Genomic DNA, 27,982 nt, shown 5'->3' on the forward strand with positions numbered 1-27,982 from the left:
GAGAAAACTGAGGACGTCAAAAACAATTCTGCAACAAATATTGATTAATTTAGTTGGCCAAAAAAGCGTAAACAAATCAAACAGTCTTTGGAATATGAGAGCGTCTTCAGTCATCCTGTGCTTTCAATCCTTCTGGCGCTCTTCTTCTCACAGCTTCACCTGGAACGCTTTTCCAGCCACCGGGGGTTTCTCACATGTGCTGCGCACACATCAGCTTCATTTCTCCAGACGGAGATCCAACTCATCCCGAGTTAGTCCTCAGTTCAGGATCAGGTCAGCTGATCCTCTCAGCCACTTCACTGCTCCGTCACATTGTCCTCACAGAACCATTGAGTTGTGTGTTTCTGGTCATTCTCTTAGTGAGAAAAGTACTGATTCCTATATTGTTATACAGTGTAGCTGTGGATTGTTTTTGATCTTATTCCGTGTTATTCCCCCAAGAGCAGAATAAAAGCGAGATATTTTACCTTTTAACTTTGATCGGGGCTCACGTGACTTTTGAAAAGCATGTGAATGGATGATTTCATGCAGCTAAGATAAGATGGCACCAATAATGTGTAAATCATGAAAATTGTCAATTGTAATACTTTTGGGGATTTTTATTTAGTTACACTTTGTTTGTTTACCAATAATACCATGACACTTTAATTGGCGATACAACTTATTCCCATTGTTTCATTTTCCCTTATTTTAAAATAATGAAAACTCCTTGAATCTATAGGTGTGTTCATATGGTTCTATTGCGCTTCAAGTATGCCACGATAGTCAGACAAATAGATATCTCTCAGTCTGAGCCAATCAAGTAAGCCCTCATGTTCCTGTCACAGTGACAGAAAAGGGCACAGAAATGAGCTTCTGCGCAATACAGCATCCTCCAATCAGCTCTGAGGCCCGGAGCTGTTTATCCGAGAAAATAATTGTAAACCGTTTAAAGCAGGCCAACGCACCCTCACCAGGGAAATAGTCTGCTATTGTGTTGATGGAGAGGAAATGGCCCTGATCCTAATAAACGATGTATTTATGGAGTGAGGCTAACAAGTTGAGTCAGAGGAGTAATTTTGGCCAGCGTGTGTTTATGCACTTTTTAACAATCTCCCTGGTGTAAACAATGTGCCTGGTTTGCAGGCACTAAATGCCTCTTAAAGAACAATTTCTCATTCAGTTCAAAGACTCTTCATCACAGTGGAAGCAAAAACAATACGGTACCAGACAATAATTACTTTTAAGGGTGAGCACGGCTTCATGAGCGACTGTGGAAAGAAGAGCTTCATGGAAAAGTGATCGACACATCAGCGTCTATTGTCTCACTCTAGGATACAAAATTGTCCAGCTTGATCTTAAAGAAGCATGCAAACTCCAGACAGAAAGGCCGAGGCCGGTATTTGACCTTGCACCTTCTCGCTGTGAGCTGAGAGCGCTAACCACTGCCCCACCATAAGGCCTCACTCAAGGAAACAGCATCCTTTAAAATAGGCTTTCGTTTGTACTTCTTTTTTCTCTTGGATTTCTTTTAAAATGACATTTAAGGTGAGTTGTTCAATCTGTCTGAAAACAATTTAGATTCTTCTGAAAAAAAGATGGGGGCTTTTCTTTTTTTTAAAGCCAGCTCATCCCGAGCCTATATAAACACTAAATATCCAGCTTGAAGTCAAAATTGTAATTTCTGATGAACAAGAATTTTTATTTTGAAGGACTTGTGGGCTTTTATTTGGAAAGCCAGCTCACCCCTACGCCTAGCTAAACACTTAATATCTATTTTGAAGTCAACATTGTAATTTTTGATAAACAAGGACTGTTATTTGGAAGGAGTTTGGGGCTTTTATTTGGAAAGTCAGGACATTCAGGTTAAGTGGTCACACTGTGTAATTCTTGGTGTGAATGATGCAACACGGATGCAGCAACAGTTAGTGATGTCATCAGAGAAGAGGAGAGGACGGATTTTATCTAAATATTTTGGGAACAACTCCTCAAAATCCAAAGTATGTGACTGAGAGGAGGCAGGGATTCGGCGTTTGAAGCTTTGACAGCGAATAAAATCAAAACCGATCGACGAGTCAAAAAGTTGAACCGCATTTGGAGCAGAAGCGTCTCTTCTGTCATTTCATCGTGTTTTAAAGCCGATATAATATTCACCCTCAGAGGAAAGAGCGTTTGCGCAAGGGCCTTTTTTTGGGTGACAATCTTATTTTGAAAGGCACATTGGCGACTTCTAGTTTGATCTGGGTCAGGGGTATTGTCGCATGATTTTTAGGTCTTTATGAGACGAACAATTGAGTTTTTCTTTGATCTCCCTGCGACATTCCGTGGTGGCCGTTTTAGTGTTTCTAGGTGGTGCCAGAGAGCACATTATGGCACTCTGGAGGTTATTTTTTTTACATTTACTTACATTTTTCGCCAGTCTTGATGAACGGGCCAAATTTGGTCAACATTTGAACGTGTTTAGTGGGTCAAATTTGGGCTCAAAGAGGCGTCAGGAGTCAAAGAAAAAATAAATAAATAAAAAGAAACATTGCAAAAACAATCGGCGGGCCCTGGCCTTTCGGGCTCCATTCCTAATAACCACAAAACAAACCTCATACAGCCACCAGCAAGTAAATAGATAGGTAAGTAAACATAATGTAAAAGTAGAAACTGATATTATCTGTATTATTTCTTAATTGTGCACAATTCCTAATCACATGATCTGACTTTAATCAGAAGAGCTGGCGGTCGTTTTCCTCATAATATTCTCTATAGGAATGTCGAACGAGGCCCGACCCCATCACCTCCAAATGTTGTGTTTGTATAATGCTAATTAGTACTGCGTGCCAAAGCATTGCAATGTCTGCGCAGTAAAAACATGAATGAGACTACAGTTTTAGAGCTTTTGAGTATTTCCCAGAAGTGTCTTCCAAAGTTGAAATGTAATTCATGTTTTTTTTTGGGTGCGAACGAGTCGAAGCTTCTTGGTCCTTTAGTGTGTTTTTCCATTCCGGTCCCTGACAACAGGTGCACCTAAGTGTGTGTGTGTGTGTGTGTGTGTGTGTGTGTGTGTGTGTGTGTGTGTGTGTGTGTGTGTGTGTGTGTGTGTGTGTGTGTGTGTGTGTGTGTGTGTGTGTGTGTGTGTGTGTGTCCAGTCACAAACTGAGCCCAGCTGAGTGTGTTTCATGTCTCCACACTAACCACAGGTGACAGACACAAACTGCCGCCTTCCAAACTAAACTTAAAGCTTGAATCAGGATGTTTTGGGAAAAAAAGAAGAGCTGTGAGTTTGGAATCAGGTTGCTTCGTGGCTGCGAGCATTTAAAAATCTTTTCTTTTTTTTTTTTTTTTCCAGGGACAGGTCGTCCTTGTGGAACATAAAGCCTAAAGTCCCCAAAAGGAAAAATACTACCTCGATTTGTAGTTGAAAAAGTGTTTTAAACTTAAAGGTTAGAGTTAGGGTTCGGACTGGCTGGGGCTCCGTGTGTGTGTGTGTGTGTGTGTGTGTGTGTGTGTGTGTGTGTGTGTGTGTGTGTGTGTGTGTGTGTGAGGCAGGTGGAACAGAGTCAGAACATGACATAGTCAGTTATTGTTGGATAAAATCTTGCGCGCGCAGAAATATAAATCATTATTTGAGTCCGCCAACTCACTCATGATGCCAATAACATTTAAATTGACTATTCAAGTTTTTAAGGCTGTTCTTGAATTTTTATGTCTGACTCCTGCTTTCACAGCCCACAGAAAATAACAGAATGAAACAAATTCTCATTTCTTTTTTTTTTTCTTTTTTTTTTTTTTATTGGTGCGGTTCTCCACAGAATTCTGTTTTTGTTTTGAGGAGGGGTCAAAATAAAATACTAAGAGACGCTGGTTTGCTCATGTATCAGACATGTGGAGCCTGGTCTGATTCAGATTAAACAACGAGGGGTCAAAGGTTTGTGTGAAAGAATGGACTGAATCAAACATGTTGTGGCTTCAAAGTGAAATGGAGACTTTTAATTTGAGAATAAAAGCAGGAAGCAGCATCATTTGGTTCGCAGATTTTGTTGATGTCCCACTCCGTCCCGCATGTGACTACACTAATATAGCAAAGAAAACTCTCATAAAGCTTTAAGCAAAGTAGAGTTTATTTCATCAATCAGTATTTAACATCTTCAATCACTTTAGGTGTTTTTGGCGTACATGGTAAGAATACAGCTTTTGGAGGAAAAATGTAAACAAAATTACTAAAAACCTTTCCTTTTTGTAAACTGTAATAAAGATGTTTAGTCTAAATAAATGAACCTCTTTTTTCATTCTTCTTCATATCCTCCAAACACGTTTCAAACAAAGGCGATTCTGACGAGGTTTTATTTCTCCCCATCTTACGGTTTGTGCCCAAGAATTGTGAGTATAATTTGTTAACGAGGTCAAACATCAGGAGAAACATGTGAAAACGAACAGAAATCTCGAGAAGTCGAGACTATGAGGCCATGATTTTCCAAAAAATAGAACATAAACCTCCATCCATACCACTACAATTTAGCAATGCAGGAGACCACGCACACGCAGATGCACACACACACACACACACACACACACACACACACACACACACACACACACACACACACACACACACACACACACACACACACACACACACACACACACACACACACACACACACACACACACACACACAGGGGAAAACATGTAAACTCCACAGTGAGGCTCCAAAGCCTGGACTCAAACCAGCAGCTGCGCCAAAACGGCCATTTAAACTTCTAGCGTTTGGAAACCCCAGAACACCTTCAGCTCGGTCACAGACAGAAATCCTCTCAAACTGGAATGTAACGCTACCATCACGTAAACCAAGTTCTATGAAAAGCAACGCATCCAAATCTATTCCTGAAAAGCTTTATTGAATAACCACTCTGCCCATTAAACTCCCAGCTAGTACAAGAAAGATAAACAGTGGAGCAGTTAAACAGCTGAGCAGTCCCGTTTCTAAAGCCACATACCTTCTTATAAAAACCTGAGCGGCTGATACACACTTGGCTGATATTGGGACTCTGGTTTGAGGACTTCCCTGGTGTTTCTCTCCCTCTCCTCTCTGTGGTTCTCTGTCTCGCTCCCTCTCGCTCGCTCTTTACTCTTTTGGGGAGGGAATTCACCTCTATAATTTATTTCATGCAGGAAAAAAGACATTGCGGGCTCATAAATCAAAAGCACTTTATATAAAAAGAAATGAAAGCCGCCTGCATATGGGATGTTTTAGCTCACATTCTTAGCAATTTCGACATGTAATAAAAGAAATATGGAATTTTCACCTCAGGTCTCTATCAATAAAACAAATGTGAGCTCTGAATGTGCTCTGTGTTCATGCGCTCACACCGTATCGTGGCATTTACATAACTTGATTTGTTAGGCACAGGAGGCGATGTCTGAGCGAGCAAGGCAAACAGAGCACCAGTGCAGCAACTGGAAGTGTGATCTACACCCGTGCAAAGATAATCCTCATCACAGCAGATATATGGCTTCAAACCCTTTGATGACTCAGTTTCCCAGAGCATTAAAACAAGTTCCTTCATGGACATTTTAATGCTTTTGGCCTAAATCTTGTTGTGGACAATACAACTACAGTGTGTGTAGTTTTTTTTTCCTCTCTTTAAAAAGTCTTCAAAATAAAATCAATCAAATGATCGATATTTACAACTTTCGTCAGCGACTGATTCTTGGATGCAGTTGATGTGTCCAAACTCTTGAAATTAAGTGGTCATGAAGCCTATCTGAGCACTTTCACATGGTGGCTTCATTTTATTCCCCCTGTCATATTGAATCTATCATTCATCCCGCGTGCCATTTGACTTATACCATAACTGCTGGTCTGCTTAAGCCAGCGCTGATCGCTTTAATCTGTACTGCTGTTTGTGGGTTTTAAACGATCAGGTTGTATGTGGCTGCAGTGATCTCCCACGGGGGGGGGGGGGATCATGTTACCCCGGGACGCCACCGACAGCTTCCACTTCTGTCTCGCACTCGTTTATCATACGATGGTGCTAGATCGCCACTTACACTCCCCGCAGTAGAAGCAGAGGAAACGTGTGACGTCCAAGCAGAGACGCTTCGTCCAAATGGAATATTCCTGATGGCTTTCCCCCTGCGGTGTTCTTCGTGTCATCGATGCTTTAGCTTGGTACACTCGCACTCTCAAACGATGTTGAAGATGGAAGTTTTATCTGTGTGTGGGTGTGTGTGTGTGTGTGTGTGTGTGTGTGTGTACAGAGAAGTGATTTGTCTCCTCTTCCTCCCTTCCTTTCAGGGAAACAGCCATAAATTACAACAAGGAGAAAGACAACCATGTCCCTCCCTGTTGCTGTACCCTCCCTCACCTATCGCTCTGCCCTTTGCTCCTTTTCTCAGTTTAACGTTAAAACAGCAGTGACTGAAATATTACCTGCTGCGAGGGTCTGACTTTTACATCAGAGCCTGCGGAACGCATTTGATGACGCTGCAGCGGCTCGCAGCGAATCTTCGAGCAGGAACGTCGCGCTTTCCTGTTTTTGCTGCATCTGTGGAAAAAAACAACAAAAACAAAAACCCGAGAAAGAGGCTGCAAAAAGAGCCGTAAAAGAAGGCAGTGAGCCAGCGAGCTGCGGCAGGTTACGTTTGTACACAGTCTCCACAGAGCTGCAGTGCAGAGGGACAGGTCTAACAGGAATGCCAGTCTCTCAAAACCCTTCGGGTGAGGACTTAGGAACCACGGTCTGACTGAAAACACCTGCACCTTATAGAGGCCAGTGTACAGAAAGCTTCAACATCCTGCTCCAATATACACATTTATGAATGTTCGCTTTCACACAAACACACATGTATAGGCCAAACACGTGCACGCACCCACGCCCACGCACACACACACACGTACACACAAATATAAATAAAGGCAAGCTGTGCGCACTAGCGCACCAATGCAAAAGAATCCATACAAAAACTGTATATATAACTTGTGTCATCTTTTCCACAGCTACCTAACCCTCTCTACATGGGTAACTTTTTTTTTTTTTTTTTTGGGGGTATTCTCGTTCAGATGAAGGCCAATGAAATACTATCCACACGTTACAGAAATGGACAAGGCCCAAAAATGCTCTACACTCCCAAATAAACTTCCCCTCTGCTCATTTTCAGACTTTTGAGAGGAAAAAAAAAAAAACCCCTCTCTTCTGTAGACAGTGAGTTATTTGTACAGGTCTGCAGCATGTCTGCAGGCTTGCACTGGACTGTTGCTTGGATGGGTGACTGGTTTTACTAGTCTACCGATGTTCACCTCGAAGTGAGTGGAACAGCTTCATCAGGGCTCAGTCGTGGAAACAGTTTTCGTGGGCGAACCTCTATGTGGCACCTTACAGGCAGCTTCCTGCTCAGGATATCATCAAGCTGAAAATGCATTACATTTCTTGATAAAATGTCTGCATCACCTGGTTTACTTCGGTTCCTCTAATCAACACCTGACTGTGGTAGATTATGTGTTTTGGATCATTTTATGTGGTTCTTATCTTTAAAAAGTGTCACAGCTTTGTAATCCACACAAGTTGCTGACTTGTTTACCTGTCTGTCCGTCTGTGTGTGTGTGTGTGTGTGTGTGTGTGTGTGTGTGTGTGTGTGTGTGTGTGTGTGTGTGTGTGTGTGTGTGTGTGTGTGTGTGTCCTGTCCTGGACTGATGACCTGTCCAGAGTGAACCCTGCTCAGATCAGATTAGATAAAGCTGTTTAGAAGATGGACAGATGGATACAGTGTATAACTAAACTTCACCCGAATGACACAATAAAACTGTGTTGTTTGTGACTAAGAACTGTTCTCACTTCAGCTCCTGGCTCTTGACTCTTTCAACAGGAAGGTCCAAAAAGTGTTTTTGGAGAGCAAAAAAGGCTGACAGGGGAGAGAAAGAAACTGAACAGTTCTTAGAGTAAAAAGGTAAGGGCTGTGTGGAGACATTTCCAGATATTTACTCGTTATTGCTGCTTCCTTATTGCACCACCAAATCCAATTGAACACACTGTTTTTCTTCTCCCATAATCATCAGGAGAGGAAAAAGCAAACAAACGTGCAGATGACGATTTACGATGGCAACTCTTAAATGGAGTGGCTCTTATTGTGACATTGCTGAAGGAATTGGAAATACACACCTGCCAAATCAATAAAAGGACGCGACAGAAAGTCCATGTATGTCCTGAGAAATATTACTGTATGATATGCAGACACATTCGCAAGCTCAAATGTGGTTTTTGACGTCATCTCCTGTTGCCATTTCATCGTGTTTGCTGTGAAATTAACTTTCATTTTGGCTTTGTGGCTGAAGGGGAAAAAGAAAACCAATTCCAAGTGAGTACGGAGGTTTACATAAATGAGATAACCAAGCTTTGAACCAAAGTCAGCCTATATGAATTCAAGTCAGAGTATATGAGCTCCGAGTATCCAGAGGCACATTATTATTCTCTGTGTCAGTAATGAATAATGTTTTCCATCTCTGATGAAGGCTCAGGAGAACTTCACATAGAACAATGTACGCTGTGGAGGGGTCTTTTCTGCGTTTGTCTGTACATCCGTGAGACCGCGGAGAAGCAAACTTCGATGCGAAGACCTAAAGCTGGTCCTCTCATTCCGCCCGACATTGCGGCCAAACATAACCTTTCCTTAAAAGCTGGAGTTTTGTGCGTGTGTCTGCGCGTGCACGGGCGTACACACACACACACACACACACACACACACACACACACACACACACACACACACACACACACACACACACACACACACACACACACACACACACACACACACACACACACACACACACACACACACCGGCCGTCTGGTGCCAGAAGCCATTCATCAGGCCCTCATAGCCGGGCCCTGTCAACCTCCAGCCCCAGGCCTGCAGGCCTAAAGCCAGGGGCTCAAGTTCTGGGCTTCCCGCCAGTCTGTCATGGCGCTGGGCCACGGGCCAGCCTTCCATCAGCTTTGATGTGAGCTGGATAACCAAATGGCTGACGAAGGGTGGCCCCTCAGCGCAGGAGTTACGCAGCACACTGAGTGGGTCAGCGAGCTACCACAAGCATTCAGACACATACGTACAGACACCAACAGGCCATTCTGCCAGACTTTACATTTTTTCACTCAAGTTTCCATTGCATACGCTCCTTATAAATTAAATTAACGCTCGAGATATTTTCTATTCTAATATGATTAAGTGAGCCTAATTGTTTGATTTGGAGGCTTTATACAACTCAACCTAATTAACAAAGCAATAAATATACTTTTTTACTCGACATGTCGAGATGTAATTTGTCAGTTTTTCAGCACGGTGAAGACTGAAATATAGCATTATGGCACTGGAAGCTTGAAAGATTGATCACGCTGGAGGAAAACGAGCAATCGACTCTTGAGTTATGTCGCGTCTCAAACTAGTGTGCCAACATGAGTGTGCACTGACAGTTGAACCCTGCTCCCCTCCTCCCCTCCTCCCCTCCTTCCCTCCTCCCCCCTCATCCTTCCCTCCACAGACCGAACAATACCTTATGCAATACTCGTTGCAAAATACCTCACTTGGCTAAAACCAACAAGCGCTGATAAATATACATGTGCTGATTGACAGTCGATGCGATATGAATTAAAAAGGGGGAAAATTTGTGGTATTTTGATCTAATCTGACCTAAAGTTTGGCTAACCGGCGTCTGACCTTGATAAAGTTAGAGGAAATGGTTTTACCAAAACACTGGACTGCGGCATCACCTCATATCTCTCGCTGCTTTTTCCACTTTGTTTTGTTTTCTGTCCTTCTCTATCTCACTTTTCCATATCTTTTACTTTTGTTTCTCTCTCTCTCTCTCTCTCTCTCTCTCTCTCTCGCCGCTTCATGTCAGTGCAAATGTTTCTCAGTGGGCCCTCCGTCAGCCTAATAGACACAATCAATTAGTGATGATGAGGCTGAGCATCCATCTTTCTCCGAGGTCAACGAGGCTACACAGCGACCGGATCCACCATCTTCAACTCAGTTCTCACCAACACAGTTCCTCAGAAGACAATCTACTAAACAAACTATCGTCATACCCCCCAAAAAATGCACAACATTTGCGACGGGTGTTTATTAGTTTGGTAATTACTGCTAAAAAAGTAGCAGCAAAGCTAGAAAAGCTTCGGTCCTTTCCAAATTAGACAAATAAACACGACATACAATATGTGGGAATTCGGTGGTCTTTCCAAGCCCCACCTCTAAGAAAAGTCAAAGCCAATAGGAAATGTAAACGCTCGTGGAGCAGACATAGGGCCTTATATAAGGATATTCACCTTTAAAAAGGTGTGAGGTTTATTGGATCTAGCGGGACTTTACCTGCATGTCCAGCTATTCCATTTTTCCATCTGTGCTGTGTTGATTCATTAACCACAAAGACCTCAGTGTGAAGCCCCTGTTTAAACACCTTATTTCATTAAGTGCTTTTTAATGAGGGCGCTAACTAGCCCAGGTGTCAGTCATCAGGAAGGAGATGGCCAAAGCTGCTGGAAAATATGTCTTTCTGCGGTCCGCTACATTTTTTCTGTGATGGTAAAAGTTATGATGAGTGTGTGTGTCGATTCTTCTCTGGTTCGCTGTCCAAGGCCATCCTGTGTGACCAGTGTGAGGGATTTTTTTTTGAATTTTTTTTTTTAGCACCATTCCTTAATAAATGACCTGGCAGTGATACACTTCTCCCTGTTTCACAATAGCATGTCATGGGCCTGAATACTCCCTATGTGTGTCTTCAACGCAGAACAATGGTGAGTTTGTCTGCTTCTCAGATTGATTCCATAGCTTTTGGGACAGGGACTCAACCTCATCCTGGATTTAATTGTTGGATTTAATTGTTGGCACTTTTTTTCATATTATATCCACAGAGTATCGTATTTTTGTGTCGAAGAAACATCTGTCATTTATAAATCCAGCACTTTGTAGCACTGATAACCCATGACATGTTCATCAACTAGTCATACATAATCAATCCCATCTCAATAGCAAAACAAAGCATTTACTCGTGCTGCGATCATTCAGGACGTTCCGACATATTTCTAAAGACGCTTGTGGGTGACTGATCTGTTCACTCAATTTCTATAAAACCTGAAGCACTGGTATGCGTTCTTAATATTAGCTTTTTCAACCACAAATGACTTCATCTCAAAAATACTGAAACACACCACTCGCTGTGTGTCTGGTGTTATTTTAACATGCAGCTCTATAAGTTGCAGATAGTTACAGTTAGTAGTTACTTCTTTTTAAAAGTATGGAGGTACTTTCCTGGTAAGGACTAAAACACTCCAGCAAATCATTGTAACGTTATACAGGAAAGTAAAGCTTGAAAACTGGAGAAGAAAACAATAAAATTAAACAATAGCCGACCAATCTCCAAGCTTTTATGGTTTTCATCCTGCATAAAACCTATGAGCTTGACAACTGGACACGCTGCAGTTTCAACTCCCGACTCTGTAAACAAGAAACTCCATGCATGTAATATAAGAAGTAGAACAGGTGTGATCAAGGTTGTTTCTCAAGAACGCAGCCCAGAAAAGCAGATCCAACTAGTATCCGATCTCCTGCTTTGATCACACATGAAGTAAACGTTCGGGGAAGCTGCTGGTAAAACTGGTTATCTTTCAGTCCAGCAGTTGTCGTTCCAAACCAACGTGTCATGTGAGTAAAGTCTATTTACCTTTTTACACTTTTTATTTGTCATAAATATCAGTATTTGACGGTAGTTACACTATCTAAGGACTTCACATGCTTGTATCCGGAGCTTCTTGTAACATTTATTTTTTTTATCTCTTTCATCTGCCTGTCAGATGTTTGCTGAGCTGTAAAACACAAATGTTTTGAGACTTTTCATTCATCTCCTATTAGCTGGTGTACAGAGTCGGAGTGGCTGTGGACGTGACGTTAGCACCGCACAGTCAGGACGAAGACGGAAAAGGAACCTCAATAACTGACGTGTTACAGTGTAACCATAACTGGGCAGAGTTACACTGATGTCAAAGTAACCTCAGGGGCCCACTTTAGTGTAATCCACCAAAGCTTAGCAGGCTGACAGAATCACTCAGCTACTGGCTGTGACCTGGGACTTAACTCCTTGTGGGGCATTTCTACACACACACACACACACACACACACACACACACACACACACACACACACACACACACACACACACACACACACACACACACACACACACACACACACGCGCGCACACAGAGCATGGCATCGCCATCATCACAAGCATGTCTGTTGTGTTCTCTCCTGTAAACATGTCTAATTGTGTAAAATACAACATGCGCTGCAGCCACGACGCCGAAGAAGCGTGATGACAGTGAGGATGTATGTAACCTACACTGACTCCAGAGTGGAGCTGTGTGTGAGTGGAGCAGCCGCACAGAGAAACCCAATGAAGACATATTCTGTACGGGAACAGCAGATCAAATGTCCGAGTGAAACAGTCCAGAGTGAATGTTTAACTTTCTTATGAAACTTCTGTAAAATCGATTGAAGCGCTCCTACAAAGAAAAACTTCCTGTGGTAAAAGAGTCATACGGTATGACATTCAAGACGGAATAATATATTGTAATCCATTACTGTCATATGAAGGTGAATATGTTTCCACATCTGTGAGTAATAAAGCCAGCCGAGTGCAGCGCAGCCGATGACTTGGACTCTGCAAGCAACTTCTCGAAGATGTTTACCTTTTTAATTACAATTATCTCTTTGGATGTTTCCTATCATTCTGTTTTGCAGCTGTGTTTATTATCACGAGCTGTAATAGTCTTGTTAGGACCTAAAGATGTTGGGGGAAGTGGCTGCCAGGCAGGAGGAGAAGTGGAACCGTAAAGAAGGCAGGGAATTGTGGGAAGATGGAGGCAGATGATCGGCTGTGGCAACCCCTGAAGGGAGCAGCTGGAAGAGGATAACCGTAGAAAAAGCTTGACTTCGCACAGGCATAAGATAAAGCCACCACCTCAAAAGCAAATTAAACTGATGACCATTTCTCCTGGCAGGAATTCTTCCCTCACTCTAATTTTCTTCCTGTTTCTTTCTTTTTAAACCTCCATGCATATACACACACACACACACACACACACACACACACACACACACACACACACACACACACACACACACACACACACACACACACACACACACACACACACACACACACACACACACACACACACACACACAAACCTCAGTCATGCACATTGAGAAATGGTGACCTCTATGTATAACCTTTCTATTTCCAGCCGCAGTTCTGCCCCATTGAGACAACCTGTGGGACGCGTGGTTTCTTGGGGTAACTCTGAAGAACTGACTCGTCTCTCTGATCCAGTCCAGACTGTTAGCAACGTCACAGTGCGGTACCCTGCCCTCTTTCTCTAAAACACACAACCACAATCTCAAATAGCTCCAAACACAGCTCAGCAGAGAGCTCTTTTTTTCCCCTGGTTGTTGTTTCACGGCAAGCACCGGGAAATGCTCCACTTTGCCCCGGACAGATGAGCTCTGCCAGATGATTGCAGCCGCAGCATGTTTTTTTTTTTGTTTTTTTTTTAAGGCTTTTAGCATATTTGGAGTGATTGGGACTTCATGTGAAGGTGTTCAAGCTGAGGTTTTTGCTTCACTGATGGTAAAATGGCACATGAAAGGTTTATCATCCATTTGTACATCCTGGCACGGTGCAGTTCGAGAAGTACATTAGCCCTTTCCACTGCAGGAATGGCATACAAAATTGGCTATTTATGAATCTACAAATTTGCGGTCAGCAGATTTGGCTTCAGCGGAGCGAGGTTGCTCTAGATCAACCAGCAGCTTTGTTACGAAAACACAACTTGTCACGTAATCGTGCTGAAGAACCTCGGAGGAATTTTAATACGGTGGGAGAAGAATAGAGCAAAACCACTCGATAAGCTGGGAGAACCTCAGGTTTTATCCAGCCGGTTCCCTTCCATCATCACAATTATCACTTTCGCATGAACACCAAAAAAAATCACACACGCGCACAGCTGCAACCACATGTTTAACACACGGCGGATGCTTAATGCACATTTCGACATTCTTACATAAGAAATATTGTTTATGATATTCTCCTGCCTGCGTTCAAAAAATGTTCTTTAACCTCTCGACTGTGTTTATTTTGTTGGAGATAAAAGAGGGAATATGAGAGCAATGGGACGCGGTTTGCCAAGGTTTGCTTCAACGGAGTGTGTGATATGAAACTGCGAAGTGCTCGTTCAAAGGAAGTTTAATTGTGTGTGCAAAACCCAAATCGCACCTTATCACACCATAACCGCAGCTCCAGGAAAGACTGTTGTTCTCTGCTGAGCAGATGTGTAAATATTTAGGCAGGCGCCCGCATTAACTGTCAAACCTGCGGAAAAAGAGGCAAGCAGAGGAAGGCCTGCCAAAATCACATGTCTAAACATTTTGTTTGAACGCGGGGAGGAATCCGCGCCTCCTACTGTGTGGGTGTCAGGGAAGTCGTACCTGCGTGCACCTGTGGGTGTCACGTTTCCCCTGCCTGCTGTTCGGGCCTCCTACACACCTGGATTTATGCTCACGCCGCGGCTGCTGCTGTAAAGTCAGTTCCCACCTCTGATGTGACCTGACCTTAGGAACCCAAAGTTTGATGTTTTTATAACCCAAACTGACGACAGCGCCTTAAATAGATTCAAAATGCTGTACTCTGTGCAAAAACGGAGCGGAATTGCGAACTGTTGACTCATGGGTTAGTTTGACTTGTGTCTCTAAACCTCTCAGGATGTGGATGGAGCTGTGCAGTATTACTCATAGAAGCAGATGAGCTGTCAGCTCTGTGGGTCAGTTTGACTGATTCACCGAATAAGTTCAGCTGAAGTCGGAAGTCAAATGTAGGAACGCACAGGTTATTTGATCGCGTCTGTTTGAGTTGATCATTGGGGATGCTTCATGGCTCGGTAGTGTTGAGCCGCGTGCATGTTTTTTTTTCCAGGTACAGTCCAAAAGAATGTATTCAAATCAGCTGGGATCAGCTGAAGTGCTCTGAGAGGTTTTAGGATGGATGGTCTTTAAAAAAAAGAAAGTTTGGTATCTCCAGCTTCACATGGTCTTTTGGAAGCCAAGCAAAACGTGGCATATAACCAGCTCTTGGGGGGGGGGGGGGTGTAGGGAGGGACTGAAAAGCAGCATCAAAAGATGTAAAATAAACCATCTTTTGGGCAGAAGCTCTTACAAAGTTAATGTTTATTTAACATCGACTGTAGATAAAAGATGATGTTACAGTCCAAGTTAGTTGAGGAATAATGAGGCGCTTCTCTTCCAGTAATCGAACGCCAACAGCCAGCACAGGGATCAAAAGCCTGAAGCCGTCGCTGTACGGCAACGTGTTACTTCATAATGTGTTATTTCCAACGCCACACATGGGATGTGCTCCTTTATTCAGTATCGTTTTACAAATGTAAATATTTCTCAAAAGTCGGGAGCATTTATACTGTAATGGCAGCCCTTCAGCTCTTCTTTCCATGAAGCATTTTCTCTCTGTTCCTCTCCTGAGCGCTCATGTAATCCCCCATTTCTCATTACCCAATCTTTTCTGCGTCTCCTCTTGAGCACCAGCAGTCTTTGACAAGGCCCAGTCGACATCCAGACATCCCAATTTCCCCCGCGCCGAAAATCCCCTTCTTCTTATGCCCCTGACACAATATGATTAATCATACCATTAAGTGATCCACTGTCACCGGATTGTTGAGTAGCACTTATAATACAACCTCAACCAACCCCCAGAGAGACACCTAATCTGCAGGCCATCTTCCAAAGCTCTGGAGCAAAATCTTCTCATCGCTGTGCACCACAGGCCTGAAACAGCCGTCATCCGATGTGGCTTCGATTGTTTGTCACGACATCTGTGCTCGATGAAGGAATTCGGTGGAAGACGCTTGAAGTGCAAATGGATTTAAAAGTTACATTTTAGTTTGGGACAGAAGTGGTCAGATCTGTATTGAACGCACATTGAAAAACAAAGAAAAGCGTCTTTGGGAAACATTCCTCAGAAGATCTAAACTCAGAGACACAGAGAATTTGAATAAATACTGTGAGGAGATGGGTCTCTGCTGGTTTTACACTTGATATTTATTGAAACAAAGTAGAGCATTGAGCCAATTTGTAAAAAGTAACAAAATATCAGCTATTACACATCAAGTTTAACAAACCTCAAATTCATAGAGAAGCTTATAAATATACATAGTTGGATTGGTAGAAATAGTTTGTCTATTCAGAATCATCACAGGGATAGTGAGTAGTTAAATTGAGTGGTACTGGAAATCTGTGGCGACATTACAATCTCAAAATCTGTGATACAATATGTGTGTGTGTGTGAGAAGGAGAGAGAGAGAGTGAGAGAGATTTAAAGCAAAGATGAGTGAGAAGAAAGAACACGTTTCAAAATAATAAGGTGCATTTCCCTTTTACAAAAAAACAGTGAAGAGCCGCATTAGTAAGAACGTTTCTAAGCCGTGGGGATGATATCGATGTATCACAGAGATTATGTGTTTTTCCTGTTTTAAGCTTAAAAAATAGGATCTGGTTAAAGAAAATAAATACACTTTACTGATTGGTTGGATAGACATACTATATACACAGAGCGCGGAATATTTCACCACTGTAACCACAACATTGCCCATATATATTCAAACCATGTTAAGTATTGTAGAATATTGTTAAATGGATAATCTGATTTAATATGGAAAAAAAATGTAGACTATAATATTGATATATTGATAACAGCTGAACAGACACATACAGACAGGTTGAAGCCTCTGTATCAAAGTGCATAATGGTGGAGGGCTTGTTGCAGCACCTGGGGAACTCAAAGGCTTTAAAAAAAAAAAAAAAAGGGCCCAATCCCCCCCCCCCCCCCCCCCCCCCCCCAAACAGCCCTCTTCTTGTACCCCTTGTATTACATGGACTCGCACAAGCCAACAGTGTTACTTAATGAACATGTGGCGAGAAGTGACAAGGACACTTCGGTGAGGATGTGAAGACTGGTTTGGGACTGGGCCCATGAAAATAACATCCATACACTGCAAGCACACACACTTTCTCAACACATCGGAGCTTCTTAGTCAGCTATGCCACAAATATCAAACCATACTCGTGAGGAAATGGGAGCCACAGTCCAATGTTGCAATCAGTGTGACCCATTTGACAAGAAAAATGGTCTACTTGAATTTAAAAAAAAAAAAAAAAAAAAAAAAAAAAAAAAAGGTGAGGAGGGTGGGGTGAGGGAAGATTTCCAGCCAGTTTTAGGCACTTGAACGGTTTAAAACTGGCTGGCGATGACTGGGCCCAAATAAAACATAGCAATCTCAAAATAAATATTTGACAATACTCTCAGTTTCTGAAAACATACGATTTTTTTTTTTTTTTTCTGAAAAAAACTCAGTCTTTTTGCAATGGCATAATTGTTTAACTCTATAAATATAATTTATATAGTTTCTTTCTTCCATTCTCTGTGTTCAACTCCTTTGTTCCTCTGCCCACGAACACACACAGATGTATGCCCATCATCTGCAAGCGAACACTCCTCTTCATTTGCAGACAAATTGGTCTACGATTTTGGTGCAGCGCTTGCACTTGACGTAGCAGCACCAGTGGAACTTGCAGTTGCAGCGCTCCACTATCTGGGCCTTGTACTGGTCGTAGCCTCTGCCGCAGCACATCAGCTCGCACCCATCCATTCCCTCCGAGGTCTTGTTGCAGAGGCGCCCCACCGTGCCCAGCGAGCCCGTGCTTTGGTTCTTCATGCAGTAGTCGGGACTGCTCTCGATGTACACCAGGTCGTGGCTCGTGGGAGCGTTGTACCTGCTGTGCATCTGCACCAGCTTTCCACGCGTGTTGAGTTTCATGGCCGCGGCGCTGTCGTACTTTTCCTTCAGCGCGTCGCCCACTTTTCGGAAGTCGGCCAGCTGCAGCCAGCATGTCTTCAGGCTGCAGGAGCCCGATACTCCGTGGCACTTGCAGGACACGTGGGCAAGGTCAGACACCGTCTGCAGGAGGATTGGAGAGGGGAGAGGCATTAAAGGTGTGTATTCACTAAAATGACACGTTCAGGTGACACATGCTTCAGCTTCTGAATTTGTCTTGTCTTTATAAATATAGTCATAAAGTGCTTAATGATCTCATGAAAGCATCACTTTGCAGTATAAAAGGACAGAGCGGTGCTATCCGGGGCTCCACTGGTGCATGGAAGAAAGCATTGTCTAGTCATTTGTCGTACTTGAAAGAGCACAGCCTGGCAACAGATATCTGGCATTACGTTTTCTCTGAGGTGGTTTCAAGATGTTTGGAAAGGAAAAGAAACCCCAGAGCTGTCACCAGTGACTCCATCTCCCTGTAGATCAAAGCCTCAGGAGGGGAGAGCAGATGGAGCTGCTACACAGATGATCAGTGCAGATCAGCTCGACCTGGACCGCCTCACTTCCAGACCTCCTCCGCGCTCTTTGTACCCACCAATGATTGGTGTCATTTCGGTGTCTGCACCGTCTACTGCTTAAATCTCATGTGTGTGTATGTGTGTGTGTATCTAACACAGGTGCCTCACCCTCCTTCCTGCTTCGTTGTTGTGGAGGTTCATCAGCAGCCGTGCGCTCTCGTACGAGCCCTTGGGGTAGCTCTTCTCCCTCTCGCGAGCGTCAACAAATTCTTTGGAGAACCTGTAGCCGTAGTTGAGGTTGTCTCCGCAGCCGCCCCACAGCCAGTCTCGGGGCAGATCTTTGGGGCGTGCGGCACGACTGCAGCCACAGCTGGAGAGTTCCCCCTCCCTGCAGGCACGGCTCACCGCATTCACCACCCCTGCTGCGCTGATGGCGTACGTGAACGCCGTTTCTCGACTGCCTGGAGATGCACAACGGGAGTCACGTCAGTTTCAATACAGTGAGAGACGGAGTAACGTCTGGATGTTTCTATGCCTTTTCTGTAGGACATACTTGGATATTTACTTTATATTGAATCTGACTCACTGTCATTTCACCTCAAGAGTGTGTACAGTGTTATGAGATGAAATATCATATGACAGCATTCACCATACACTTAAGATTATAGAGCACTTTAGCCAACTGCTGCAGTCTCTTCATCACCAACATGTTGAACAGTGTATTCTGGTTTGCTGTTGTTGGGTTTCGGCCAGAAAGAAGACAGCGCCCTCCAGTGACCAAGTCCCTTCTTAACAGGCGGCTCCAACTTCACTTCAATTGGATGTGACAGCAGCTCTCTCACTTTATCTGTCATGACAGAGTGTTTCTGGAGCCACTTGGCATTAACCACCACTGTTTTTCACCCTCAACATTTCCTCTATAACAATAGCTGGAGCCTTAAAAAAAAAAAAAAAAAAAAAAAATGTGCATGGACAGTTTATAAGCTGTCACTCTTGAAATCCACAGACAAGAGAAGAAAAGAAAGATGAGCAGATGAGCGACTAAAGGAGAAATGCACAAACTACGTGCTTGCGTGTTGACACGGACGACGAGGACGACTACACAACAGAAATGCGGAGTTCGTATATATCTGCTTGGCCAAACCTGCAGAGTATGCTATGATGACAGAAACAGATGGACAGAGAGTTGAGCGAACAGATGAGTCCAGAGAAAAAAAAAGAAAAGAAAAGAAAAAAAAAGAAATAAAGACAAAAAAGCAAGTGCAGATAAAAAGGACAGACATGCACAATATCACAAAGCTGAAGAAGAGAAGAGAAAAAAAAAAAAAAAACACTGGAAAGTCTAAAAGATGTCCAGGTGGGGAAATTCTGGCAAGAGCAGCAATGATCAGAGGGACTGGGAGATTTATTATTAGTTTAGTGTAACTTTTAATCCAGCCGGAGGATATTGGCCTAATAGTGGACCTGTAGACAGACAAACTGTCGTCTCCCAAGTGGCCGCCTCCCTTCTAATGTACCCCATCCTGGAGCTCGCCAAGCCAGGCAGGAGAGAGAGAGAGTCTCAGGCCGAGCACCCCCCGGAGCGCCACTTTAAATCAGCAGTGGAATTGAGGGCCAGCAGAGAGAGAGAGAGAGAGAGACGGGATTTCATATGGACAATCATAAAAGGGAGGACAGGTTAAGTTGGCCTTGGATGGACTGTGATGGGATCACTGTCAAGGGGGAAGGAGAGGAAGAGTCCAACAGCCACTGATGAGCTTTCTATGAAGACTGATCTGAGAGGAGAGACTCAGCGGTGCCAAAGAACGGATGGAAGCACAGGTTTGAATACCCAAAAGATATTGGTTTCTACTGGGCCATCACAGAGTGACCTCAGTCTAATCCTAAAGACTATAGGATAGCCGTATTTGAGACAACCCCCCCCCCCCCCCCATTATCCACTAGTGACTTCAAACAATGCCCTGTCCCCCAGGATAAGCTGAATCACCCGTTTTCATCAGATTTAATGGCAGAGAAAGTATAACAAGGAGAACTGTGGACTGGGCGCTCTGTAGATTATCCAGAGTAACAGGAAAATTATTTCTGAAAAAGACAAATTGCTGTTGAACCTATTAACCATTATTTTTAAAGCTGCGAGCACCACAAATGTTATTCCATCCAACATTTATTCCATTAAATTCAACAGGCTGAGGGAATAAATCTCCGGGATGAATATATCACCGCCTGGACTAATGAATGGACTCTGATATTTTCCACTCAAAAAAATGATCATTAAAGAAAAAAAAAATTTAAAACACAAAACAGGTACTTCCAAAATGTGAGAACTCAAAGAGATCCATGATTTAATGGTGATTCAATCAAACCATGCATCAGTAAATAATAAACGGTCTTTATTTTCCCCTCTGAGGTGAAGGCGAACAGCCAAAGACAAGGAAAACAAACTATATTAAATGACACAATCCCAAGAATGGGATTCACATTTAGGGACTGACTGGAGCAACCCTAAACTTTCTATAAGAGGTTCAAGTATACTGTACATACATGTGCCTGCACACATGCAAACAGACACTAATCTCTGACAAGGTGATATATTGGTGCATACACTCGCTGCACTCCCATTACTTGTAAATACAGGGCAGCTACAGTCCACAGTGCGTGTGTGTGTGTGTGTGTGTATTAGATTGTCTCCCATTCATCAGGGGAGAAGCAGATTCTCTGCCTCCCTCTTGCTTCGTCTCAGGAGCCGGTTCGGCAGGCTAAAGCCACATGTGATTTATCCAGCAACCTCACCCACCAACTATTCCTCCACACAGCTGCTGAAAATCAGCAGCCTCATACATTTCACTCACACACGGACTTCTGACAAACACAAAAAAGGGTCAGCGAGTCAGGAAGTAAGAGAAGAAAGAACAGGAAAACAAATGATCATTAACTTTTGGGGGATAAACATCGATACATTATATAAATTCAATGGTTTACCTTTGGGTAAAGACGACCCCCCCCCCCCCACACACACACACACTCCTTACCTATTTGCATGACCCGTCCAAACACTGAGGAGTTGTCCACTGTGCTGCAGTTCCAGCGCCGATGTCTGAATTGATACTGGCACTCTCTGATGCCCGTCTTGGCCCCTTCACCAATGTACTGCATGTGGTCCTGGTAGAGCTGGCATAGCTTCTTCTGGCCCTGCGACAGGCCCACCAGCTGGCTGCACAGAGGCTGGGCACCGATGATGTAGGCCTCTGGGATCAGTAGAGGATTCATGGCCAGGGACCTGGAAAAGAAGGGGAGACAGGCAGATAATAGTTTTCACTCATGTGCTATTACAAGTCAAAGTGTGGGGCACTTTCATTGATGAAACTGTTTGTGATTGATGAGGTGCCTTTAGTGACTGAGTGTACGAGCTTTTCTTCGAAGATAAGGCCGAGTTGAACGGACAGCAAACGGTGAAAAGACAAGAGCACTGATGAGTAAAGCAAAGTAAGCCAAGAATGCAGGAAGGAGAAGACATGGCAGTTCAATTTTTTAGGTAGGAACAGAAGGTATATGCAGGGACTTTTTCATCTCGCTTATGAAGCACAAAATGTTATCGAGTTGCACAAAATCTTTCCAGTAGACTTTTAAAATTGGCCAAATTCTGTGTCCACAGTTTGGAAATCACCATTTCAATATGAAGGCCTGCAGCAGGCAATAAATACCATTACCACAGTACTTCAAGGTGCTTACTGAAGGTAACGTTAGGAAGACATCACTGACAGGAGAGCTACAAGGCTGCGTACACGGAACATGGTGATGACGAAGAAAAAGCCAGAGAATTTGAACCTCGCTGTCGACATGTTACACAGTTTTTACCGAGCAGAGGAAGAGACATCGGTCGCCGTCATGAACGTCTGCACGACTACAGAGACGTTAGTTTTTAGGCTTCACAATGTTAGCGTTGTTTCATTGTGGTTAGAAACACTTTTGGCCTCTTTGGACGTAGGGGGGGCTAAAGTTTATAATGCGATACACCGATACGTGATGGAAATGCACCTGATTTAGTGTAAGTTCATGTTGAGGAGTTGCACCACTGCATGAAGAATAAACAGATTGTTCACTTTTAAGATATCAGCTCCATTCAGTGACAGAAAGAAAACGAGACAGAAATGTACAGGAAGGGAGGGCTGACACAGAAAGAGAGAAGCACCCGTTTGAGCATCTGGTTCCAGGCCACAGGACAATTAGAGCAGCCCATCCCTGAGCCCCCAGAGAGAGACAATTAGCCCCCAGTGTAACCTGATCGACTGAGGAAAGTCTGCAGCAAACGAACACACTCAATACACAGAAAACACACACACACACACACAAAGAAGAAATAAAAAATATATCAACACACACACACACATACATTTAACAAGTCCTTCTGCCTAGAGAGCAACAACTAGAAAGATATATAATATGTCTAGTCCTTTTAGAAGTAGGAGGTTCAAATATGTGTTTTATATACAAATGTCATAATCTGGGGATTTCACATGCTTTTGTTTAGTGTAAATAAATATGGGAAAGAGGTTGTTGAAATGTATTTATTAGCCTTTATTTAGTCAGGAGAACCACATTGAGATTAACAATCTCTCTTACAAGTGTGCCCTGGCAGACACAGAAATGTTTCATGCTCGTGAAAACGATAGGCAATCTTTAATTACACAAAAACTTTGTAACGGCTGCAGCATGTGAAGAATGTGATTTTACTTTAAATCGAGCTTCTAAGGTGACGGGTAAACAGCGTGGCCCCTATCAGAGGTGGTCTTTGTCTCAGCGCAACAGGCACAAATACAGAACTTTTCTCTTAATAGCAGCAAGACACACACACACACACACACACACACACACACACACACACACACACACACACACACACACACACACACACACACACACACACACACACACACACACACACACACACACACACACACACACACACACACACACACACACACACACACACACACACACACACACACACACACACACACACACACACACACACACACACACACACACACACACACACACACACACACACACACACACACACTTCATGTTTGCACATATTTTGATGCCCACTCATGAACCACAGCATTCTATGTTTTCTATAATATTCATAATTTTGGTTTGGCAATATGTGAAGAAAGAAAATAGAGGAGAGAAAAAAAATACTCTAATGTGCTTCAGTCAGCATGTTCTATTACTCTATATGTGGTGCTGAGAAGGCTTACTAAGCACACACACGCGCACACACACACACACACACACACACGCACACACACAACTGACTCTGAATCTAAGTAAAGAGCAAACATAAACACCAATCAAATGTTTTTATTGCAGTATCACTGCCCATCTATACCTTCTTTAATGTCTTTTCAGGTATGGTTTTTCAATCTGCAAATGCGTTTTGTGTAGCAGTGAGAATGTACAGCACCGCTCTTTGAAGGACGGTAACCTGCTCCCACCATGTGAACCCACATTTAAGACAAACTGTGAACAAATTAAGAGACACACAAGAAATACTGTACATATGAGGAGAAAATGAATGCATACCACCACGAGTTGGCCTCCACCACAACCTGCATGAGGAGCGTGAGCAGGGTGAGGGCAAAGACACAGTGTCTGGAGTCCAACAGGCTGCCAAAGGGCCAGCAAACCGGCCGACACACACAACCAAGTCCCAGGTTCATGCTGCCACTGATCTGAGGGGGGACAGAGAACAATACGCATGTCTGTCTGCTTGGCACATCATATTTATTAGATGATACAGAAGAGACAGAGACAAATCTGTTAATACAAAATATGTGAACAAAATATTCTTTCAGCTGTATTCCTGCATATCTCCACACGCAAACAGCCGGGAGCCGGGGATGTGCGTGTGATGAGAGCCCCGAGGCCATCAGGGCTCGCAAAGCAGCGATTTGGCACCAGGTCTGAGTGTGAATCATACAAGGCTGATAGACATGCAGTCAGAGAAGACACAATGACCATGAAACCCCAGATAGATGCATTCCTGACATTTCACTTCCCTCTGAGAAACAGACGAAGCAGGAGGGAGGCCTGTTCAATATGGTGGTGGTGTTGTTTTTTTTTATAAAAAAAACCAATTAAAACTATTTATTCTGGCAGTTAGATGCAAAACAATTATGAATTATAAATCCTGTAGGATTTCCTTATTTTTATATATATATATATATATATATATATATATATATATACTTTGCTAAAACTTCCTGCGTCTTTTCTGGATGAAAAAAAAATTCCATTTAGTTTATAAGGATAATTTCCTGAATGTCACTATATTTGTTAGAGACATCAATTTTATCCATTTTAATTATGCGTAATTTAATCAATTTACAGGATTTGATTAAGGAAATCAGGGGAATTAAAATGAAAACTTGCATTTTTTTAGGGTTTCATGTGCGCTGATTTTCAATAGTGACCAAAGACAAAAGCGCCAGTTTATATATATATATATATATTTTTTTTTTTAACTGGCTGGAGTTTAATCCTATACTGATAATTTAGTAGCCACGTCCGCGTAGGGTGAAAAGTATTATACCGTGCAGCTTTTTGCGAATCGAAAACCACATTTCTTTAAGGCGGAAAAAGTCAATTATCTCCAGAGGTCTTTGGTGATGCAGTTTGGCTGCCATTTAGGCAGAAAACGAGTTCAAATAATTACCCCGAAATTCTCAGAGTCAAACCGACGCGCCAGCCTTCCACTTGTGTGAATGTTGGGACTGTGAGCGGCTCTAATTTGTCACGCTGTGTTATTTTCCAGGCTTCGAGTCGCGCAGACCTGGGCCTGCCTAAAACTCATTAAAGACGAGGCCAAATTCGCCATCGCTCACCCGGCGCGCGCGCGCACGCACGCACGGAGACGCGCACGGGCATGTGCTTTCATTTTGCGTGCCACATCGGTAATAATTGGTGAGCTTAATGCTCTTTGCTATTCTTCCACCTAAAATAAAAGCAATGGTCCACAGAGAGCGGTGGTTTGACACCGATTTCAAACCGAGAACTGGAGTTTATATGCTCCACTGAAGCGGATTTAAAAAAAAAAAGAAATCAAGTTCAACTAATTATTAGGCGATTCCTGCCAATCTTTGAACACCAATACAACGAGGTTGGCATGTGATCCACATTCTTTCGTGTTAACATTCAAATGAGCAGGTTTTGTGGTTATTTATGAAGATGTATTAAACATTTTGGACTTTCCCATCGCCGAAGCAAAGAACGGCAATTATTCAATTGAATTCCCGGCAAAAAGTGAGGTAATGATATTTAGTACATTTTTTTTCCCTCAAGCTTTCGATTGTTTATAAGTAGCAAACATCGCCTAAAATCAATATACATCATCATATAGTCATTTTAGACGCTTGGCACCCTCAGCACAAGCTGCGTAAATCGTGCGCGCTGAGACCCCTGGAAACGATTTGACCCGGGCAAAGTATTCCTCGGATGACTAATGACTGCCCTGATAGTTTCTGTAAGAGAAAGTGGCATCGAAATGAACACATTTCAGAAAGAAAGAAGTCAGTCAACATGATAAAAACCAAATAAAATTCATTTGGTAAAGTAGCACCAATGGGAGATTTAATATATCGAACCACAATGATATACAATGTTTCAAAAGCCTCAATAAAAGCAATAATCCTCTTCTTTTTTTCTCTAAATGAGAGAATAAATGGAAAAAGTCAAAAGTCTGATAAGATAGGCGCACAATATTTTCTGAATGATGGTCATTTTTGTTGAGGAAATCTGAAAGGTACCGACTCATTTACAATGATAGCGATTTTACCAACATTTTAAAGTTCAACTAGAAAATAAATAGTGGCGAAATGCTCTAAAAGAGTAAAAGTGACAACTTGTATTCAATGAATGGACCTTATTGCGCTTAAATTCACAGTATGGCCCCGCATCGAGTTATACTTTCAGTAAGTTTGCGGATGTATAAGCATAGTATGGAAAATTATAATAATAAGAAAAAAACATTAAACTCTTATTTAACATGTTGTTGAATGTGCACAATAACGTGTTTTACTGGTTGGCGTCCGCTTCATAAATCTAAATAATGAGCGTCTTTTCTTGCTTGTCCTGGTGTTTACAAAAAACCAGGAGAGGGAGCCAGGTACAAGGGATTGATGGGGGGGGGGAAGCGATACAAAGAACACGGCCTGAGGACCGGACAATGCTTTATAAAACCAGATTTTAAATTGCTCAAACCGTTTTGGGGTCTTTTATTTTCTTTATTATTTATATAAAGACAACCTGTTGCTACATTTGTGTTGGAGTCTGTGCACAGCACGACACCGACTTGTCGCTGGGGTGAGGAGGAGAGATCAACGCGTTTGACACTTCATATCTGTCAAGAGCTTTTGTCCACTTCCAAGAAGAAGCATCAGTCCAATAGCATGCAGCTGAAATACAGTTTTCCACATGGCACTGTGTATTTGCATGGAGACCAATAGCCTACTCACCAGGGATGACAGTCCGTCAGAAGCTGTAATCCAAACTTTCTGCAGACGCTATCAAACCAATAATCCTCGTGCGGGCCAGGTGGATTTAAGACTTCCTTTTTCCTGAACGATGCGCTGAAGATAAGTCTCGTCGTTTTATCCGGATCTCTTGGAAAGTGCTTGAAGTTGGTGGTGTAACACTAAATGCGCACAGTTCGGACGAAACCAGTGGAAGCGCTCCGTGCGCTCAACAGCTTAAACGTCTGGTGGGAAGCAGCGAGATGTGTGAAACGTCTACAGAGAGTGTGAGGAAACAGTCATTTCCTTCAAATACTCAGTGCGGTCACGATTAACAAATTAAACCTACGGCAGCCCGACTGGCGAAAACAGGAGGACGTACTTTGTTGGATTCTTTCTGAATGAAAAGCGACTGACGTTAAAAAAAAAAAACGGTCTCTCCCAGTGAAAACAGTTCCAGACTTACAAGTTAAACTATATCAAATGGAAAGAGTTGTGAATCGTTGCCCTGCACGTTAAATCCAGCCGCTCAACACGCTCAGGTCATAGCGCGTTTTACCTGCAGAGAGATCCACACCGTGATCCTCGCCACAAACGACTTGTCAATTTACCTTCCATCCTGTGCAAAAAATTTAAAAAAATAAAAATAAAAATGCTCTCGACAATTCCCCAGCTCGCTTTAAAAGTCTTCACACGCAGAGGGAGTGAATTAAAAAAAAACAAACAAAAAAAAACACAATCAATCGGGTCCAGACAGACTTGGAGCTCCAGAGAACTTTGGGCGATGACGGTCTCCAAACAGCGCGCACACGGTGCCGGCGACAGGAGCGGATCACACTTCTCTAAAGGCTCCGGGTGCGTCGTCCTGCCACCGTGCGTGTCTGTCAGTCTGTCTGTCTGTGCTGAAGTGCAGAAAAGAATCCCTCCGTCTCTCCTTTTCTGCTCCTCTCACCTGCTCCAGTCGCCTCCTCTCTCGGACTAGCACACAGCGGAATGGATGCGCTGCGCAAAACCTCCGCACGGCGCATGCGCCCCTCACATCGC

The 27,982-nt window shown here is 43.1% G+C and overlaps 1 protein-coding gene across 2 annotated transcripts; it reads right to left on the minus strand.

Annotated features, from left to right (window-relative positions):
- Nucleotides 1-17,373: 17,373 nt before the first annotated feature.
- On the minus strand, nt 17,374-27,932 carry wnt5a (wingless-type MMTV integration site family, member 5a). 2 transcript variants are annotated; one of them, XM_080469639.1, is made up of 6 exons: nt 27,550-27,918; nt 26,942-27,183; nt 24,012-24,160; nt 21,455-21,702; nt 18,594-18,886; nt 17,421-18,039 (listed from the first exon to the last, which is right to left on the minus strand). In XM_080469639.1, the coding sequence occupies exons 3-6, from the start codon at nt 24,146-24,148 to the stop codon at nt 17,581-17,583; spliced, it is 1,137 nt and encodes a 378-aa protein (XP_080325765.1). In that variant the 5' UTR covers nt 24,149-24,160; nt 26,942-27,183; nt 27,550-27,918; the 3' UTR covers nt 17,421-17,580. The 2 variants fall into 2 exon arrangements, with proteins under 2 accessions (XP_080325764.1, XP_080325765.1); XM_080469638.1 differs by having other exon boundaries at nt 17,374-18,039; nt 26,942-27,932.
- Nucleotides 27,933-27,982: the final 50 nt, after the last annotated feature.

This window comes from Lipophrys pholis (assembly GCF_963383615.2).
Source record: "Lipophrys pholis genome assembly, chromosome: 8".
Lineage (NCBI taxonomy): Eukaryota > Metazoa > Chordata > Actinopteri > Blenniiformes > Blenniidae > Lipophrys > Lipophrys pholis.

Coding starts and splice junctions, on each gene's coding strand:
- wnt5a (XM_080469638.1), bottom strand. CDS start 24,148: ATGAACCTGGGACTTGGTTGTGTGTGTCGGCCGGTTTGCTGGCCCTTT. Junction 18,887..21,454: donor TGGACGGGTCATGCAAATAG/GTAAGGAGTGTG, acceptor GTGCATCTCCAG/GCAGTCGAGAAACGGCGTTC. Junction 18,040..18,593: donor ACAACGAAGCAGGAAGGAGG/GTGAGGCACCTG, acceptor ATCCTCCTGCAG/ACGGTGTCTGACCTTGCCCA.